Raw genomic sequence first — 20,496 nt, 5'->3', positions numbered from 1 at the left:
AAGTAGGTAAAGCTGATCAAATATAATGGATTAAATGTAGCAGGATTAAGCTTGAGGACGTGGATGCAAATGTATGGAAGGAATTAGATGAGCTAGCATGCTTTGCTATTATATTGACACTCTCTAAGTCTATGTATTTTAATTTGAAAGATAGCAAGTGCATATAGCGTATGAAAAAAGCTTGTTGATCTATATAAAAAAGAAAGTGCGACCTTGCAAGTTTATTGGGTAAGAAAACTCATTGATCTCCACATGGAGAAGAGGGCTTCAATGTCTAATCACCTCAATGAGTTTAACACCAGTTTCAACTAACTGATATCTCAAAAGATTGTCTTTTATGATTAAGTGAAGGCCATGTTCTTGTTAGTCACCTTGCCTGAGAGTTGGGATACTTTCAAAATTGCCATTAGTAACTCCGCACCCGTCATCACTTGGAATCAAAGAATATAGTATGCAGCCATGATGTTATCTGTAATGGGGATAAAATGCATAAGCAACCTATTAAAATGATTGAGATTCGTAGAGTAGTGTTTCAAGAGAATGGGCAACCAACATATGAACAGATTGTACGACATATTTCGCATAGTCTTGGAAAGCTAGCAAGTGCTGAGATGGAAGTGCCACAAGATGGTGAACAATCTCATGTTTTATAGAATAGACAAGTGAGACAATCAAAGACTCTTGTTGGGCTAGTTTACACAAGTATACAAGGATTTTTAGACCACCAAATGCAAATAGTCCATCTCTATAGTGTATCATGGTCACGAATTGTGGTGAGTCTTCTTGTTATATAGATGCTATGATTAGGGATGACAATCATAAGTTGAAGAGAACTATGTAGTCAAAGATGGATTCTTTGGAAAAAAATATCATCTGAAAGTTAGCTTCTTTGCCTAAGAGAAAACATACATTGCTATATAAGTGGATCTATAAGTTGAAGGTATCTCCACTTGATATATTGCCTAAATACAAGACAATATTGGTGACCAAAGGATTTAAGCAAGAAAAGGAGATTGACTTTGATGAGATCTTTTCACCAGTAGTCAAGATAATCACCCTACGTACAATTCTTGCTTTGGTTGCTAGGGAGGATATAAAATTAGTTCAGATAGATGTAAAGACTACTTTTTTCCATGGGGACTTGCATAAAGATATTTACATACAACAACCTAAGGGATTTGTTTTGGAAGACAAGGAGCGGTTGGTGTGTAAGATATATAAGAGCTTATATGGTTTGAAACAAACTCCCAAGGAATGGCATCTTAAGTTTAACACCTTTTTGCAGTCTCAAAGGTACAAAAGGAGAGATTGATTACTACCTACATACAAGAAAGGCTAGGAATGATAGCCTTATGATTTTAATTCTATATATAGATAACATGCTGATTGTTGGAAAGTCCATTATAGATATTGATGCTTTAAAGAAAAGATTACATGAAACCTTTCTGACATAAAGAACTTGGAAAATGCTAGTCACATTCTTGGTATATGTATTATGCAAGATCGAGACAAAAAGATACTCTATTTGTCTCAAAAGGAATACATTGGCAAGGTATTGAAGCATTTCGATATAGAGAGGGGAAAGGCTATCAATGTTCCAATACCTCCATTTTTAAAACTTAGCCATAAGTTTAGGCCTATCACATGCCCACACACTTTGGATATGTTAACTTGGCAAGGTATTGAAGCATTTCGATATAGAGAGAGGGAAGGCTATCAATGTTCCAACACCTCCATTTTTAAAACTTAGCCATAAGTTTAGGCCTATCACATGCCCACACACTTTGGATATGTTACCTGATCTACCAAGGTAACCATGAAACGCTTTTCACCAAGCGTGAAACGCTTCACTAATGAAACACTTCGATATGCAACGTTTTACATCTTTGTTTCACTCGAAGTGAAACAAACAATTTCTATTAAAAACTTGTTGTAGTAACTTGGTCAGTCAATTCGGCATTCATTGAATCCTTCTTTCATTGTAGTAACTTCCCTCCATTCGTGCCCTCGCCTTCAGTGTGGAAGCATTCTTCCACTTTTTATCATTCTGACAAAAGAAAACTTGTTCCCACGATTTGTGGGGGCTGTCTGGCTTCACAAACGTGTCGCACATAGCAGCGAAGATCACTATTAACTCAGTGATAGGGATCAGCTGCACGTGCAGGCTTGTCCTGGGCTGAATGCTCCCGATCACCAAGTGCCTAGGATCGTGACAGGATTGCAGGAAACTGAATTCTACGCTCTTCAACAAGACGAGTGGATTGAATCGAGCTCTTGAAAGCGAATACGCAACTTTTGACAGTTGTTGACAAGAACTTGAAATCAAAAAAGGGGCGTCACAGACAGACACAGAGAGGTAGAGAGAGAGAGAGAGAGAGGAGAGAGAGAGAGAGCTTGCCTCCGAGGTTGAGGACTGAGGCCGCGCAGTTGGGACGAGTGCTAGAAGGAGAGTAACAAGGAAGCATCGCGTCTTCATGTCTTGTGCCATCGCCCCCAACCGGCTTGCAGGTTTCTGCTAGTCTTTCATTAGAGCTGAATCATGCAACCCCATGGCGGGTGCTTCTGATAGTCAAATAAAATTTGTCGAAAACACTTTGGCTGACGAGAAAAAACTGCGACACCTAACTTCTATTGCACCATACGATCATCGATTATCCCTTGCTCTTCCAGGAAGAGCCAAACAGGGTCCCACGAGAGAGAGAGAGAGTGTGTGTGTGTGTGGGGCAGCGTGTGTGTGTGTCTCTCTGGAGTCTGACGTAAACTAATTTTATTCTTAAAAGTTGGTAATAGGCCGTGGCTGTCTGCAAGTATTTTGCACGTCAGAATAAGTTTAAAGAAGTCTGTTTGTCCGAATGACATCTCTTTTGTTCTTTTCTTTTTTTTGGGAGAAAGCGGTAAGGCGATTCTATTAGCAAAAGATGAGAGAAGTATTTACAAAATTAAGGACCCTCCCAAGTCCCCATATCAAGGTACTAGTCTGGGTACTTTGAACTTAAAAGATTTTGACATAATGAATCAAATTGGTCTAAACTTATCTTGGGTGGGCACAAACAAGAAAGGAAATAAGCACATGCACACATCAAGGGACTACTATGTGGCTTATGTGGGTTAGAATGATTATTATGGCTACAAAGCCTTGCTAGAGGTCATGCCATCTACTCATCAATTTGGCTTTCCGTTTGTTTGGTGCCCACTCCCATTGCTATTTTAAAGACATTGCAAAGCTTGTAGGTATATCTAATAGTTTGAATATCTTCCCCGCCTTAATAGGTTTACAACCAACCTCTAATATCCATCTTGGGGGGTCTATCCATGTTTTCTCATGGTTAACCCTTGAGCTAAAGGCTAGACAAAATATCTCTACGCAGTCCCAAAAAGTGGCTAGTGAGACTGGATCATTGTTAAGTGTGGCTTTTATATTGTTAACAACTAAGTTGAGGATCATATCTTTTGCCCCTCCTAGAAGTTTTACCCCTTTATATTCCCTTTGGCTACATAGTCCTCAATCAACCACCCCAATTTATTAGCAACTATGGCAAGGAGTAAGGGTGCAAGTGGGCAGCCTCATCGAATTGATCTCTTCAGGGGAAAGGAGACCAATGAGGTCTCCATTGATTGCAATTCTCGTAAAAGCATTAGCAAATAGGACCAAAATATATTTAATAAATATTATCCCTAGTATCATGTTGAGCAAAGATTGAAGCACAAATCCCCACTCTAATATGTCGTGTTGGGGGTAAAGGCGCCTCTGTCTAGCTGCCCATGTATTACTACACTGACAGTACTAGCCACTGCACACTGCAGGTGGCGAGTGCCCGTCACTGTCACTTTATTCTTTATTTTTTTAGTGACAGTTTGAATAAAGGAAGGCCCAGTCACACATTATGACTGTTGGAGTTCCCATTTGTGTGTCTCTCTCTTCTTGCTCTTGCTCTTGCTCTTTGCCATAGCTCGTTTCCAAGAAAGCTTTGATCATTCTCACCTTTCAACTGGTATCAGAGCTTTGGATTAGAGCTTGATCATGGAGCTTGGCTTGGCATTACTTCGACCCGGATTAAAGACCTAGAGCTTAGAGCTTCAACGCCAGCCATGGCTTCTTCCCCCCGAGGTAAGATTTCATCTCCCGCCTCTCCCCGGCCCTCATAAGCTCTTTGCAGGTGTTCCTTGGCTTCATTGGGCACCTTGTATGCCCCCATTTTCCCCCTTATCCTCAGCATAACCAACAAGCTCCACAGTCAGCTCACGTTTTTTTTTTTTTTGCGCATGTTTCAAAATCTCGCTCAAAAATCCCATTTTTCTCATATTTCGGGCATCCAGAACCCGATTCAGGTAAGGTTAGAATCTAACTTGGGGTTTTGGCATGCTCTGGACACAATGGCAATGTCAGATCTCCCAAATTCTAATCACAGCATTTTTTGCAATAAATTTGAGTTTATTTATACCATGAAAATGTCGTGCTCTTAGCTTATGTGATGCTCCCAAGGCTTGATATTTGATGCCCAAATACTTTGGGGATGTTTGCCCAATGTTTTGAGATGCTTTGGGACTTGGTTTGAGCTTCCATAGCTCGATTTATGCAGGGATTTACTGTTGTACATTGTTTGGGTAGCAAGGTTTTATCAGGGACGGCTCATGTATAATGCTCTTTGTTGGCATTCGAGTGTCCTATTGGATGTATTGATACTTGGTCATCATGGTTTATGCCCGAATATACTATTTGAGAGCTATTGAGCCTTGATTTGAATGCAGACACTTCGTTGTTGGTTGGGATTTATGCTACCTTGGTTGACATGTTATTTTACCTCTAGTTTGGTTATGCCTATTGGTTTCGGGCTATGTCTTTGGGATATGCAATGAAGTATTGACCTTCTGGGTATGACATCGAGCTTGTCTTTGGTTTTGGATCTTCATTTGAGCTTGAGCACGACTTTAGAATGCATTTGATGCTCCGTCTTGGATGTACATATGGCATGTATGTTACCTATGTTTGACCGATCTTGACATGCTTAGCCTATGCCACTACTACATGCATTGTTTGGAGTCGATTGCTACTAGTGCCTTGTCTTGGCTTGCATCTCGCTTCCAGGAACTTACTTGGGATATTTCTTGGCTTGCCAGAGTTATATTCGGGATATAGTTGATGTCTATGGATGCTCTAATTGGAGGATACAGAGCCTATATGTGCATGATGTCTTATTGATGTCTGGTATTGAATCTTTCGTCACTGGTGCTCTCATATGCCCTTCTTGAGTTTCTTAGCTTGATCCATATGGCTTTTGTGCTAGTGGGAGCATCGTTGGATGTTTGACAGACATTGAGCAAGTGGTTTATGCTACTGAGCTTTGAGTCTTCTGAGACTGGGATCTTCTTCACTTGGATGTTACATGGTTGATATTTCGTGGTCCGCATATATGTACTTGGGCTGATTTGGGCTTCGCACTCCCTGAGCATACACCTCTTTGTGTCAAGTCTTGCTAGTGTTGTGTACACTTTGCCCTATTACATAGGGGGTGTGCCAGCTTACTGACGGATTCGTTTGACATGCTTAGGTGTTTGCTCAATGTCCATATGGTTGTCATATGTTGATTTATACCCGCTTGATGTTGGTTATGCTTTGACAGTCAATGGTTGACTTGGTGCATTGATTTTTCCTACAGTTTGCTCTCATTGTACTTGGTTGTAATTTATTACAACAAGCAGTTATGTATGGACTGATGTGAAATTTTCATGCTGAATCATCCTGATTTTATGTACTTTTGATGGTACTTGGTGGGCAGTATCATTAGCTATCAATTCATGGTCATTTTGCCTTGGTTTTGGTGGCATTTTTGACTATTTACAATAAAAAACAACAAGCAATTTTAAACTGTTTGCACTGTTTTGGATTGCATTATGGGTTCTTATTCCATTGACAGTGCTATGGATCTATAGTAGAAGTGCTATGGATCTGTGTCTTTACATGAAGAAAGCCCATGATGGCTCATTGCTTATTTTGGTACTTTATGTGGATGATATTTGATAGCAAGGAAAGCTCATGATGAGTTGGATGCTCTTAAATCTCCACGGAAGAAGAGCTTTGAGATGAAGGATTTGGGACATGCCTCACACATTCTTGGTATGCGCATTAAGCGCGACAGGTATCAAGGACTACTCTATCTCTCACAAAGGGAGTACATTTATAAAGTCCTTGAGTGTTTCCACATGCAAGACGTAAAGCCTATTGGTTGTCCATTACCTTTTTATGTGAAGGTTTCACAGGCCGATTGTCCACAGACGGATGAGCAGAGGGTCGAGATGGTCAAGATCCCTTATACATTAGCCGTGGGTAGTTTGATGTATGCCATGATAGCCACTCGTCCAGATGAGATACTTGAAGGGCACAATAGATTTGTGTATTTGCTATGGCAACCAGGATATAGGAGTTGTGGGCTACACAAACTCCGATTATGTAGGACATGCATATAGTAGGAAGTCCACTTTCGGCTATGTCTTTACCTATGATGGAGGTGTTGTTTCTTGGATATCCAGGGTTCAGAAGTGTATGGCTCTCTCTACCACTGAGGCCAAGTATGTTGCAGCCACTGAGGTTTGCAAAGAGGCCATATGGTTGGGTCGTTTGGTTCATGACCTTGAGATTGATACTATACCTACGCTGCATTCGGATTCTATGAGTGTTATTCAGCTAACTAAGAATCCGGTCTACCATGCAAAGACGAAACACATTGAGGTGAGGTATCACTTCATACGTGGGGTCGTCGAGGACAAGTCTATTGACCTTGTCAAGATCTCCACTAACGAAAATCCTACAGATTTGCTCACGAAAAGCCTCACTACTGAGCGCTTTGCCTTCCTCAAGAGATTGATGGGCGTTGGATGAGATGGCATTATTCCTCATCTTGTTGTACATGTGTACATTGTACTATTTTTCTTTTTCTTTTCACTCCTCACTGGGGCAGATTCACCTTTAAGTGGGAGGTTGTTGGGGGTAAAGGTGCCTCTGCCTAGCCGCCCATGTATTAGTACACTGACATTACCAGCCACTGCACACTGCAGGTGGCGAGCGCCCATCACCATCACTTTATTCTTTATTCTTTTAGTAACAGTTTGAATAAAGGAAGACCCTGTCACACATTGTGACTCTTGGAGTTCCCATTTGTGTCTCTCTCTCTTCTTACTTTTGCTCTCCACCATAGCTCACTTCCAAGCAATCTTCGATCCTTCTCACCTTTCATATCGCATGGCTTATCAAAGTCTATATTCAATAAGACACAGTCTTGATTGGATCTCTGAATATAGTCCAAACCCTCCTAAATGCTAATGATTGCATCAAGGATGTATCTCTCTTTGATAAACCCCTTTTACTCCTTTCTAACCTCATTGTCTAGTTGATTTGTGAGTCTTCTTGCCAAGGTTTTGGCAAATATTTTATAGGTTTACATGAAGGATGTTACGAGCCTCCAATTGCTAAGGTCTTCTTTTTCATTCTCTTTATGGATTAATTTGGCCATCCCTTTGTTGATTATGCAAGGTAAGGCATCATAGTGGAAAGCCTCTCCCCAAGCTGCCATGAGTGGGATGAATCAATAAGTTCTTGTACATCTAAAAGAATTCATTGGGAATGCCGTCTAATCCTAGTGTTTTACCCTTGGCTGAGAAGTCTATGGTGTCTAAAATGTCTACTTCCAAGATCCAAATCTAGCAAGTTTGCTATTTGGTTAGGTACCATTAAATTCTACCATAAGAAACTTGAGCTTTAGCTACTGTTTGTTTTTTTGTCACCTTGTTAATTCTACCAAATATGTCAAAGAAGTAGTCACATGCTATGGTGAGATTCTCCGATTAGGGTAGGACCAAGGTAGCATTCTTTTGGTGCAGTAGAGGTTTAGTAGAGGCACCCTATCTTTACTCATATTTTGTTTTAGCAATTGTAAGGTCTCCTTCATTGGACTGGTCCACCTTTCCCAACTACCACTCTTAGAAGTAGATTTGATGGTTTTCAATCTCTCAATTCCTCCCTCCTAAGGGCTGCATAGTTTGGATTATTCTATTTTGTAACATGATTTCTCCTTGGTCTATCCTTGACTCAATCTAAATTACTTCTTGGTGGGTTGTTGCCCTTCATTGTTGCCTAATATGGATAAGGGATTGATAGACATACCCCATGATTTGACAAGACTTCCTTTGGTAGGGAATTGTTGATTCCAAAATTTGTTGAACCCCTTTCATGTGTATTGGAGGTTGAAGAGGGTTGGGTCTACATGGAAACACCTTGCCCTAATGGCAAGTTTTTTAGAACACACACACACAGCTTAGAAAGAGAGAATACTATCTTCAATACTCTTTGCTTGCAATCTATGGAGGAGGCTAACAACCTTACAAAGATATAACAACAATCTAGTCTTGCTTTGCAAAGATAGGGTAATTTCTAATCATTTATCCATGTGAATTTAGCATATGGGTCAACATCTATGAGTCCATAGAAGCCCTTAAGGCTATAGCACTCTTCCCCCTTCTTGCTACCTGCCAATAGTGTTTTCCTCTTTTCAAACCAAACCTCTAGAGACTCCACCATGTTGAAATCCCTAATTAAGGTTATTAAACATTGGAAGAATTTCAAGGAATTCCATAATCTAGCTCTTGTGTTAGTGAGGCCCATTATGTAATTTGAGATTATGGCTACCTCCACTTCCCCTTTCATGGTCATTGTGGTTGAATGACTCCTCGAGGTTAGATGAGTACTCTTTTATTAGGCCTCAAAGTTTTTTGTTCGTCCTTAAGATGCCCGCTTCCCCACCCACAATTCAAAATCGTGAGATATCAAATTAACGTTTCTAACAAGAGTCTCCACACTAACCTTAACCTCTTATAGGTAGATGAAATGAGGTTGGAGAGACCAAAATAACCAATTTCTAATTATTTGTGGTCTAAGGGGATCCCTGAGCCCCTTGCTACTATATGATAGTATTCTTAATGTTTTAAACATTTATTTTTTATTGGCGTTGGAGTTATTACCTGTACCTTAGGGCCCCTTTTCTAAATCAATCGAGCTTTCAAAATTAATACCAACCTTAGAAATTCGTCTTTATTTCCACATGAATGGCCTATAATTAATGATGGGGAGAAGGAACAACCATGCCATGATCTTTATGTTGGTTACCTCACACATTAACAACTAGAAGCATTTCTTCCTTTGCTTGTGAAGTACCCATGTCTTCCATTGTGTTGTTCAAGTCTAATAATGTCCTAAGGTCATAAACATTGACTTCTTTTTCCAAATCTTCCTCCCACATAATCATATCTTGGAGAAACTAAGTGTCATCAACATATTCTTCTTTAGATTCTTTGAAATCACTAGTTCCTGTGGGATAATTAGGAATTTCTTTATCATCTCCTAATATATCATGAAGGTTGGATCAAAGAGTGACATACTAGTTGGGATTCTTACATGTGTTTTGACAACTTTTTTTGTGGTAGTTGATTCATTGTTCTTGATTTTCTACTTTCTCATCTACACTTTTTGAAGAGCCCTCATCATCCACTTCAAGAGGGTATGTTTTGTTATGTCCTTTGTTTTCAGAATTCCATTCTAGGAAGTCTTTAATGAAATGGCCTTGATTAAGGCATTTAAAGCACATGTCAGGCAAATTCTTATATACTACAGCTTGTGTGAAGATGGGGTCTCCTTTAACATTCATGATTACTATGTTTTATTTCAATTTCTTAATGATATTGACATCAACTAACACTTGGGGATGCCATCTAGGGTTAATGTCCATGTGTGGTCATTAATGAAGTGCTTTACCTAATGGAGCTATGATGGAGCCTAAGAACTGGTAAAATGGATAGGGGAGGTCAAGGAACTCCACCTGCATAGGGAGGCTAGTGGGTTTAGCACCATGGAGTGTGAAATGCTCATTCCATTTGAAAAGCGTTAGGGGGGAGTTTCTCAACATGCCTTTATGAACATTATGAAGCGCTTCCTAAACCATTGTAATTGCAATTTACAAACAGCATCAAGGCTCTTCATAACATAAATGTTCTTGGTACCTATAGGATTACCAAAAGCACAATTCATTTGTTCTTCTGAACACCGCCATGATGTCGAATTATCATTCATGGGGAAATAAAACACATGACTGACCACTATTGTAGTCAATTCTATCCAACTTGCAATTTGGCCATTCGATTGCCTCAAAATATCCAATTGCAATGATGCATGAATGTTTGATGTCTATCTATCCCATGGCAATCATGCATATGCATACACACCATTTTTCTCCAACCACATGCAATGGACCTCGTCTTCAACATCAAGAATCATTGCCAAATCAACAAAATGAGTACCTACAACACTCAAGCCAGAGACATGACTAGCATGCTTCAATGTTGCCTCATCTTCTTTCGGCTGCACAGACTTGTCATCATCGACAAGATCAAGCTCATCGTCTTCATCCACATCCACATCCAACTAAGCATGCTTATACAGTGAGAGTTTGTGCATTGAAGTGCGCCAAGTGTGAGTCATAGCGGCGGGTGCAGTAGGTCAACCTTGAGAAAACGATGGTGAGAAGGAAAAATAACTAGTTTCAAACTCCATTTGAATAGAGAAGTCCAAGTCCACATTAGTTTAGGTCCTTTTGCACCAAATGTCATTTCACGATCATGAGCTTGTGACCTTTCACACACTTAACTATCCTTAGCAAATTCCTTTGTTGAAGTGGTCATAATTAAATTAATATCTAAATAATAAGGTTAAATAAGTCTTTTAAGTCTATAGCCATTGCCTACAGGCTTCAAGACATTACCTTGCAAATCCTTCAAGAAAAATTTACAAATTCCAAGGTCCTTCCAAATAATAAATCGCCCTGTATATTGAAGCTTCAACTTGCCAGAAAATTTCCCAAGTCAGGAATTGTAAACCGCAACCCAGTCCCCTTCTTCAAAAGTTTTCTTTTTGATGTTCTTGTTCCCCCAAGCTTGTATCCGTTATTGTCTAACTCCTGATACATAGGCAGCTAATACCTTGTCTTCCTCTAACTTTAGAAGTTGTTCCTTCTCATAGGCAAAGGATGTTATTAGGTAGACACTAAGTTGATTTCCCCCTAATTTCTAATGGATTCCAAGTGGTTCTAATCCAAGCATGGAGGACTTCATTTGGAGGATTAGCTTTGTGACAAAGGCTTATGAGGTCTTGGGTTTGATATGTAGTGAATATTTTATGTAAACCATCATCATGTAGGCAAATTGAGCATGTATCTTCCTCTTTAAAGTGGCTTTGGAAAACCTTGGTTTTGATATTATCTCGAGAAAAGTATTGCTATGCATTGAATAGGAGCTATTTCTACACTACTGTTTCCCAACTACTCACACAATGAGAACCTTTTGCCACGCCTTCAAATATTAGTGTTGCTAGAGGGCTTTCGTACATGCTAGAACTAGGGGGATGCCACAAGCACTTGAGAATGTTGGGTTTGGGATGGGGAGGTTGAGCTTATGAGACCCAAAGATGACTCCATGGCTTATTTCTTGAGTATCGATTGCATTATTGGGGGTTCCCTTACATAGAGGAGAAAGAATGATGTATGTTAGAGCAAATCTTGCGATTGAGTAGGGAAGCATGCAATAGCACTTGGTGGGTGGTACTAGTTTTCTTGCCTCTCAAAAGGGTAGATTAGGAGGTTATTGATTTGTAGGTCATGCATGATAGCTTGCTCATGCCATGTTAAACTAGTGTAGCTCCTAACGAAGTCATATGCAATGGGGTTGAGGGGGTTTAGATTGGAAGGAGATGGACTTACAAGATGGCCCATTATAGCTAAGGATAGGTGCAACCTACACTAGCATAGTCATCATGTGAGAGATGGGTAATGCCTTAGATGCTACGCCCAAATGAATACTAATTCTTTTGTTTCTTGGAGCTCTTTGATTTTCTCAATGCCAAATGGCATCTTTTGTTGGTTCTACTATATAGTACACTAGAGTTCCATGACTTGAGTTGTTGAGTCTAAAGAACATGCTAGGGTGAACCTTACCATTAGATTGACTAATTTGTCACCATGCCATGTTTAAAAAAAAGGTCCCTAGTTAAGCTCATGTATATGAGTGTGCCACAAAAATGATTATATATTAGACAATGATGTAAGCAATACGAAGAAGGTAACATTTTCATGTAAACTATATCCATTTTGAAAAGTGGGTCAAATAGACCTGTGTATCTTAATCATTTTTCCACATCCTTTTGATTTCAAGGAACAAATCAAAAGTGCAAGATGTGGGAAAATCCTTATGCTTTTGATTTAAAGAAACATTTTCATGTAAACTATATCCATTTTGAAAAATGGGTCAAATAGACATGTGTATCTTAATCATTTTTCCCACATTCTTTTGATTTCAAGGAACAAATCAAAAGTGCAAGATGTGGGAAAATCCTTATGCTTTTGATTTAAAGAAACAAAAAACTATACGATATCTTATACTTATGATATTAATGAGCAAATAAATGTACACATTTCATGTTCAAAATAGACTCAAGTTGAAGAAAGAAAAGTTTTTCAAGCATTAATCTTTGATCACCATCACTACCTTATTAGGGTTTTTAAAAAACAAGAGAAATGAGCGGTAACATAAGTTGAAAATGATAATTGAAATGAGTAAAAATCCATTGGATTTAAAGTGAATCACCAGCTATCAACTTTTTTTTGGCAAATTCAAAACATAGAAATAAAGAATTGACTCACTATGAGCTAAATAATTGTCAATGATGTATATATGAGCATTGCCTACCACCACAACTGTAGAATTTGGCACATGATGTTTTCAACCTTGTCTTGATTGCCTACACCATGGCACATGATATTGCCTATGCCAGCAGTTCACATGTCACTCTATTGTTGCACCTCAATGGATTAGAGATATCTACACAATGATCAATACATGTCATTGTGTAAACCTTGATTGGGGGGGGGGGGGGGGGGGAGAGCATTCACCTCCAGGGAGCTTGGTGGCCTAGGCAGCACTAACACTACATTGAAGATGCCCATATACTCCACCTTGCTCATGGAAGTGCTTTGGTTCACATCCTAAAGATTGATGAATATCACAAACTTTGCGAAACCATCTTGGTTACACTGCAGACCCTTTAACACCAACATCTCTATACTAGGACTAGTGGTTAGCTTCACAAATGCATAAAAGCATTGCCTTAGGGGCACACCTTTAAAGACTCGGGACCCTGAACTAGGTCAGCCGTTGATGTGCTTGGTTGGGCCTCAGTATTCTCTTTCTCTAGTGTGTCCTCATGGGACGCACTAAATATTTTGTATTGTACATTGAAACACTCAAGTAGTTGTCGCATATAAAATATAGATATGAGAAACCCTAAACACGTCATCACCTTTGGGCTACATCCCCTTGAGAATTCCCACTCCTCGGTTGAGACCTTCGCCCCTTCGCGAGACGTCGCTGTCAAAGCTCCATGCAACCATCGCGTTGACATAAAACGTGGCATCTCCTCCATGCCCTCGGGATATCGAATCAGTCGATGGTGCATACTGCATCAAAATTCAGATCGCACTTCCTCTCGATCTTTCCTAGCTTGCTGGTACCTAGTGAGCCACGTCTCCACCATAGAGGCATGGTGTAACATACAAAAGCGATTCACTTTCTCCTCCATTACAGCATCCATTCTTTTTTCTACTGCATTTGCAACCACCACATCTCTGGTCAGTCTATCATCATCCTTCAGCGACCATAGCATATTATTTTCGGAATCCACCGTTGGTAGCCATTGTGAAATATGCAATAGTGCCTCAGACACCAACCACCCTTCAGCCATGCTACCTTTTCGTCGAGCTCGTTGTCGCAGAAAGCCTTTTAGGGTTTTCATAAAGCGCTCCAAAAAGAATATCCATCATGTATGGACAGGTCCAGCAATCTCCACTTCATGTACATTGACATGCTTGTCAAACCAGCTTTTGCATCGTGCTTTCTCACATATGAGCACATGGGTAGCTAGAAGTGGAGTTTTCGATAGGCGTTTGAGTTCAACTAGACATTCTGTCCATGCCTCCTTCCCTTCTCATCATTCGTGAAGTGCGATCCTTAGGCTAGGAACAAAGAACTCTACACATAGAATCGCTTCAGTTCCATAGGTCAACCTAAAAGGTGTTTGGCCTATAGCCGTTTTATAGGCTGTACAGTAAGCCCACAAGGTTGCCATCAACTTGTTATCCTAGTCATTGTGTGAAGTAGAGACTACCTTGGTCAAGACGTTTACTAGAATTTTATTTGTGAATTCCGCCTAACCATTTGCCTAAGGGTAGTATGGCGAGGACTTCCGATGGATAATTAGAAAGGCAGATAGAAGGTGCGCAATCACTTCATTAATGAAGTGTGTGCCCTCGTCGCTAACCGTTCGATGGGGTAGTCGAATCGTGAGATTACCTGCTCCCATAAGAACTTGGCAGTCATTCTAGCATCATTCTTTCTCATAGTTCTTGCTTCTGCTCATTTTGTTAGATAGTCAGTGGCTACAATGATGTACTTGGCTTGTGAGTATTGCGTTGCAGGACTAATGGGTCCTATGAAGTTAATTCTCCATTTTTCAAAGGGTTATTGTGCAATTATTGGGGTTAGCTTCATCTGATCCTTTTGAATTGGGATCTTTGTCCGCTGACACTTGTCACAGTGCTTAACGAATCATGCCACATCGCAAAAAAACTGTGGGCCACCACAGTTGGGATTGCAGCACCTTGCGGGTTGTCATATCTCTGCTAAAGTATCCTCCAACAATTCTGTTGTGTGCCTTTGAGAGTGCATCATGCATCTTATGCTCGCATATGCATCTTCACAACAATCCTCTTGTCCTAGCTTATATAGATGGCCTGCTATCAGTTGATAGGGTTGGATCTTGAGGATAAGTCACCTAATTCGGGCTTTCTCTATCGGTCGTTCAAGTAGTCCATGCTCAAGCACTTGGACTATGTCGTCTACCCAATATGGCATCAAGTTGGCTCGAAATAAACCCCTCTCACTAGATAGGCTAAATAGGTACGCGTTTAGCAACTCATCAATGATGCCTTGTCCAGCGGGGCTTCTCCCGAGGGGATGTGCGACATGTGGTCAGCCATGTAGTCCTGCTTTCCTTTTTATACAACCACGAAAAAGTCGAATTCTAAAAGCAAAAGGAGCCATCAAGCTATGTGTCCTGTAGCACAAGGTTTGTTTACTAAATATAGAGCAAGGCTTGATGGTCCATAAAGAAAGTGAAAGATGTGGCTAATAAATAATGCTGAATTTTCTTCACGGCAAATACCATGGCTAGACCTTCTCTTTCTATCATTGAGTAGTTCATCTCAGTCTCAGTGAGTTGTCTACTAGCAAAGCTCATTGAATAGTTGAGATTGTGTTTGCCAGGTTGGCACAACACTGCCCCCACAGCGAATTTTGAAGCATCAATATGCACGTGGAAGGTAATGGTCCAATCTGGGGTTTGTAGAATTGATGCCGTGGTCAGATCCTTTTTCGATTCCTCGTATGCGCATTGGCATTCTCTAGTCCATTCGAATGTAATCAATAGTTTGTACAGAGGTCTAGTAATCAATGCATAATTAAGCACAAATTGTCGATAATACCCTGTATGTCCTAAGAAGCATTGAACTCCCTTATAGTTGGTTGGGGGTGGAAGATCAACAATGAACCTGACTTTTAAAAAGTCCGTGGCAATGCTGTTCTTCAACACCACGTGCCCTAGGATGCATCCGTGCTTTACCCATAACTGGCACTTTAAGGGATTCAGAGAGAGACGATATAGGCGACACCGTTCAAAGACTTCTCAGAGTTTGTCTAAGTGTTGTCTCCAAGTCGAGTAAACACACAAGTCATCTACGAAGACTTCTAAATCTTTCATGATCATGTCTTTAAATATAGTGCACATAAGGCATTGAAAGGTGGTTGGAGCATTAGTCAACCTGAAGGGCATGACTATGTAGGCAAAGACCCCCCACTCAGTGGCGAATGCAATCTTATGCCGATCGTCAGGATGCACTCTCTCGAGCATGTGCTCGGTGTACAACAATGGGTAGTTGTCCCTCTTAGTGGCAGCGTTCCGCAGCGTTCACCTTCTTGTAATTGACGCACACTCTAATCTTTTAGTTTTTCTTCATTACAATGACTATGGGTGACACCCAGTCTATGTGCTCAATTTCGTAGATGAATCCTACTCTCATAAGCTTGTAAATCTCTTCCTTGACTGCATGAGCATGTTTTGGATTCATAGGGTATGGTCGCTGCTTGATCAGCTTGCGTCTGGTGTCATGGATATGTTATGAGTCACTTCACTCGGATCTATCCCCTTAAGCCCTTCTAAGGACCAAGCGAATACGTCTATATACTCTTGCAAGAGAGCAATGAGACTTGTCTCCTCTTCCTCTGTCAAGTCATCAGCAATAAAGACAAGTCGGGGTGTCTCCCCTTCTTAGGCTAGCTTCACCTCATTGACTTTGGCAGGTCCCTCGATGGGTTCACTTGCTTGCCCTTGACGTTTGGCACCCAGCATGATCACTACCCTATCACCCTTCTTGAACTTCGTAAATCTCTTAGGGAGGTCCTGTGGTTTTCGTTGTTCCTTTGCTCGCACGTCCTTCGATTGTTTTGCCCTTTCTTTCTTTACACCTGCGCCTCAAGTGGACGGATAGGTCCCCCTTGGTATATCTAGTCTTGGAAGGCCTAGGTATTTCTGGGTTTCTCTCTAAACTCACTTTCGACTCGGAATCAAACTCCTCATCTTCTCTAGAAGAGGTAGTCTCTCCCGGTGGTCGCAGCTCAGAGGGTGACTCTGTTCTAAGTACTAGCATGGTACTTGGTTGGGTTAGGCCTGCTTGTTCAAAGTCTATGGCTCCTATATGTTCCAACCAAGCACGGTCACAATCCATGCACATGATCCCTAGCTCTATCCTAAAGGCATTCTTTCTATGTGGCTTGGAGTTTGCTCATATATGTTCTATCTCTCATCCTTCAGTGTTGTATTCTATGGTATCTATCTCACCCTCACTCTCGTCACTGAAGGAGTGGCAGTCTTCGTATTCGTTATCAAAAACATTTTCGTCTAACCACTCGTCATCTTCCTAGGTCTTGGTATGTCTCGTGTCTTTGATCATGGACTAGTGCCCAATTGTACATGAGGTTTAGGTCATGCACCATGGTCCATTGCCACATCAGTTAATCTAAGAGATCTTGGAGTGGCTTGAAATTTGCTGTTGGATTGGTAGCTAGCTTACTGGTCAAATAGTCTAAAATCTCATGGAGTTCCCTCTTGTTGTTTAGCACTTTGAAAGTGACAAGGTTGGGTCTTTTGCAAACATTTCCTACCATCATGCAAACCCATACTGAGGGAGTACCCTTGGGCTTGCTGATCATTTTAATGGCATGTTCGTGCTCCTCATTTTTTGAGAACAACGGGTCGATGGTAGCAAGGACATGCATCCAATCTCGCTCGTCTTCAGGGCATGGGATATACTTAGTCAAGGGCCTATAGGATTTCTTGATTTGAGCATCACCCTTAAGCATTGCGAAAATGGTGTTGAGGTCAACTGGTGTAGTCTTCCAGGAGTCCATTTCTATCCTTATAGCTTCTGTTCTATTGCTTAGGAAGATGAGACCATTCCCCCAATCTTCAATCACTCTAGCATTGTGCATCTAGAGTCGGGCCAATAGGATATCATAGTCCACTCCCTTCATGACTATAAAGTCAGCTGAGAATTGGACTCCTACGATTATCATTGCCCAGTTTTTTAGCACCTCAAATGGCTTCACTTTCATTCCGTTAGCTAATGCGAAATTAAACCTAGCAATCTCGACCGGTGGGTTGCCCCAAGTCTGGAGCACTGCGTGGCTCAGTATACTAACTTGTTGTGTCACATAGGGCTAAAACCAGTAAGACCGCATGTATCTCGATGCCTTCCCAAAAAGAATTAACGTGCAAGGACTTGGCATGAAGTGCAACATCAAACTCGGTATCTGCGTCTCTGCATAATGTTCTTGTAGGTCTGCAATAGCTTGCTCTCGTGATCCTTCAACCCATTACTTCAAGTCTTGCCATAGGGTCGAATGCTACCTAAGCAGATCTCCTAGGCTTAGCGTCATAGGGGTGGTCACTAGAGTGGGGAGGAGGTCATTGGCTGCTCGTCTTTCTCCTATCTTGGATTGTCTCGGCCAATGACTGTGACTAATTTGTTGGCTCATAGTGTTAGGCTTTGCCTAAGCGGTACTGCTTGTGGCACAGTCACATCTCTCGATTTGGGTCGAGGGGGTGAGACTGGCGTGCTTATGTTGGAGAGATCCTTGATCTCATCCTCTAGGATGGGCTCAACCTCTTTCAGGTGTTCTTGGGCCTCCTTTACCCACTCCTTCACCTTCTCAATGACCTCTAGTTGGCGCTTCGGGTTGGGGTACTCCTTGACCTTAGCACTTCTCTTTTCAGCCATCCTTGGGGCTAATGTCTCTGCCTCAGCATTAGTGACTTTCTTCCCAGCAAGTAGCATTGTGGCACTCTCAGTTTTGAGTGTGAATTTAGCTTCGAGCCTCTTCTTCCTTCGCCTACGGCTCTTATTTCCTATCGAGGCTACGTCAAGATTGCTAGGACCTGGCAGTGATATGCCAGCCTACTTCATTTGTGCACGGGTCATGACATGCAATGGGATAGGTGTAGCCTCCCCATCGTGATTCTTGACACCGAACAGCCCCAACGGGACGGATGGCACATTAGCCGAACTCAAGGATGGTTTTCGCTTTGGATAGTCAACGAAGAGATGACTGATTCTGCACTTAGGACACCTTAGGTCGGCATTGTCTCTATTTTGTTGCTCCCTTTCAGGACAGCATGATGAGACGTGTCTTGGGTGACCGCAAGTCCAACACATGATTGGTTCTTGGGTCTATCCTCCTAGGCCTCTACCTTGTCCCCTACCTAATGCCATCACCAATACTAGTCGATAGTCCATAAGGACTGTGTTTCCCTTATCATCGTGTGAGAAGTAAGGGTATACATAAGTCTCTTCCTTAGTTAGCTCTTACACGTAGTGGATTGGAGCATCGCTCGATGGATGGGTCATATAGGGACCAGGTGGTCTAGATATTCCAGTAGGATTTATGTCCATTCTAGGAACAGTCAGCTTAATGTCGTTTGGCACGGGGAGGGCCAATGGAGCTCCCCTTCTGAAGAATTGTTGCGGTCTATTCGTTAGGTAAGGTTGACCGTATGGTTGTGAGTACGGAATTCTTCTAGGCAATCTGCAATGCGCAACATTGTGACCAAACCTACCCCAATTAGCGTAAGGTCATGACATGGGGTCTTGACACTCGGCTAGTAAATGGTTTCCACCATAGTACACGCATTGAACATGTGGATGCATTGGTCATCTTAGCTATTTCCATTTTCATGTTAGCCAATTCTTTGTTGGTGTCTGTGGCCTTTCCCTTATCTTGGTACTTGTGCCTGATTGCTCGGTGGATGCTGAAGCTCTCTCCAAACTTCTAGAGTTGGTGTCTTCTTGGTTCAGTTCCTGGAGCTCCTCTCCTTCAGCTGGTCGTCTACTCGAATGGCTTCTTTGAACACCCTAGCTAGCGCGTATTGCTGCAAGCTCGAGTTGCTTGCCAAGGCTTTATAAAGCTCCTCATTTCGTATTTCATTGATGAATACCGTCGACACTGCTCTTTCAGTTGGTTGTTCGCCCATCAGGATTCTCTTGAAGAGACTTCTCACATGGGTCACATAGTCACGGATATGCTCTTTTTCTTATTGCTTGATATTCATAAGTTGTACTAGTAGCAGGTTGTTAGAGTATCTGGGCTCGTAAAATCTCTTAATGAAGAGGTTTTTGAGGCCATTGAAGTTCCTCGCTTTGCAGCATCTAAACTTGTGTACCAAGTCGACCTTGGTCACCTAAGCAAAGCTCGAAAGCTTGGGAGCATTGAATCAAGTCAGTGAGACCGTTGGCCTCATAGATATGCTCAAACTGCTCTATGAAGCTGTATGGACCGTCACGGGGCTGGTACTTATCGAGCTACTTAGCCAACATTTGGTATTTGCTCAAACTGCTCTATGAAGCTGTATGGACCGTCACGGGGCTGGTACTTATCGAGCTACTTAGCCAACATTTGGTATCTTAGGTTGGCTCTTAGAGCCTTTGTTTATTCCTAACCCTGCTAGTAGTGACGTTGCTAATGCTGCAACGCTCTGCGCTTCTTCTATGTTTTCTAGCAATCGCTTCATGAGAAGCTCACTCAGTGTCAAGTCTCCTTCTAGCACTCTCTCATGGTCAGTTCATTTCCTGCCTGCTAGGTTCAGCACTCACTATATCTCTCGCATCTCTACATTCTATCTCAAGCTCCTAGTTTGTTGGTCTTGGTTGTATTCCGCTATGCCTTGCAGTGCTTTATGGGCTAGCTTCCTTTCCTCCTCCAGGTCAGCTATGATGGCTTCTGCCATTCTACTGCGGT

The 20,496-nt window shown here is 41.6% G+C and overlaps 1 protein-coding gene across 4 annotated transcripts in view; it reads right to left on the bottom strand.

Moving 5' to 3' along the window:
- BGAL17 (beta-galactosidase 17) overlaps positions 1-2,708 on the bottom strand; it is a 274,438-nt gene extending 271,730 nt beyond the window's left edge. For 2 of the 4 annotated variants that reach the window (XM_087692543.1, XM_087692541.1), the window contains exon 1: positions 2,399-2,708. In XM_087692543.1, coding sequence (XP_087548669.1) covers positions 2,399-2,488 — 90 coding nt within the window. In that variant the 5' untranslated portion in view covers positions 2,489-2,708. The remainder of the gene's footprint in view (positions 1-2,398) is intronic. The other 2 variants (XM_087692542.1, XM_087692540.1) reach the window with 2 other exon arrangements.
- Between the last annotated feature and the right edge of the window lie 17,788 nt (positions 2,709-20,496).

The sequence above is a fragment of the Lygodium microphyllum genome, chromosome 14, assembly GCF_053477565.2.
Source record: "Lygodium microphyllum isolate KBCC chromosome 14, Lygodium_microphyllum_v1.1.10, whole genome shotgun sequence".
Lineage (NCBI taxonomy): Eukaryota > Viridiplantae > Streptophyta > Polypodiopsida > Schizaeales > Lygodiaceae > Lygodium > Lygodium microphyllum.
Note: the sequence above shows the minus strand (reverse complement) of the source record. Positions and strands in the feature narration are given on the sequence as shown.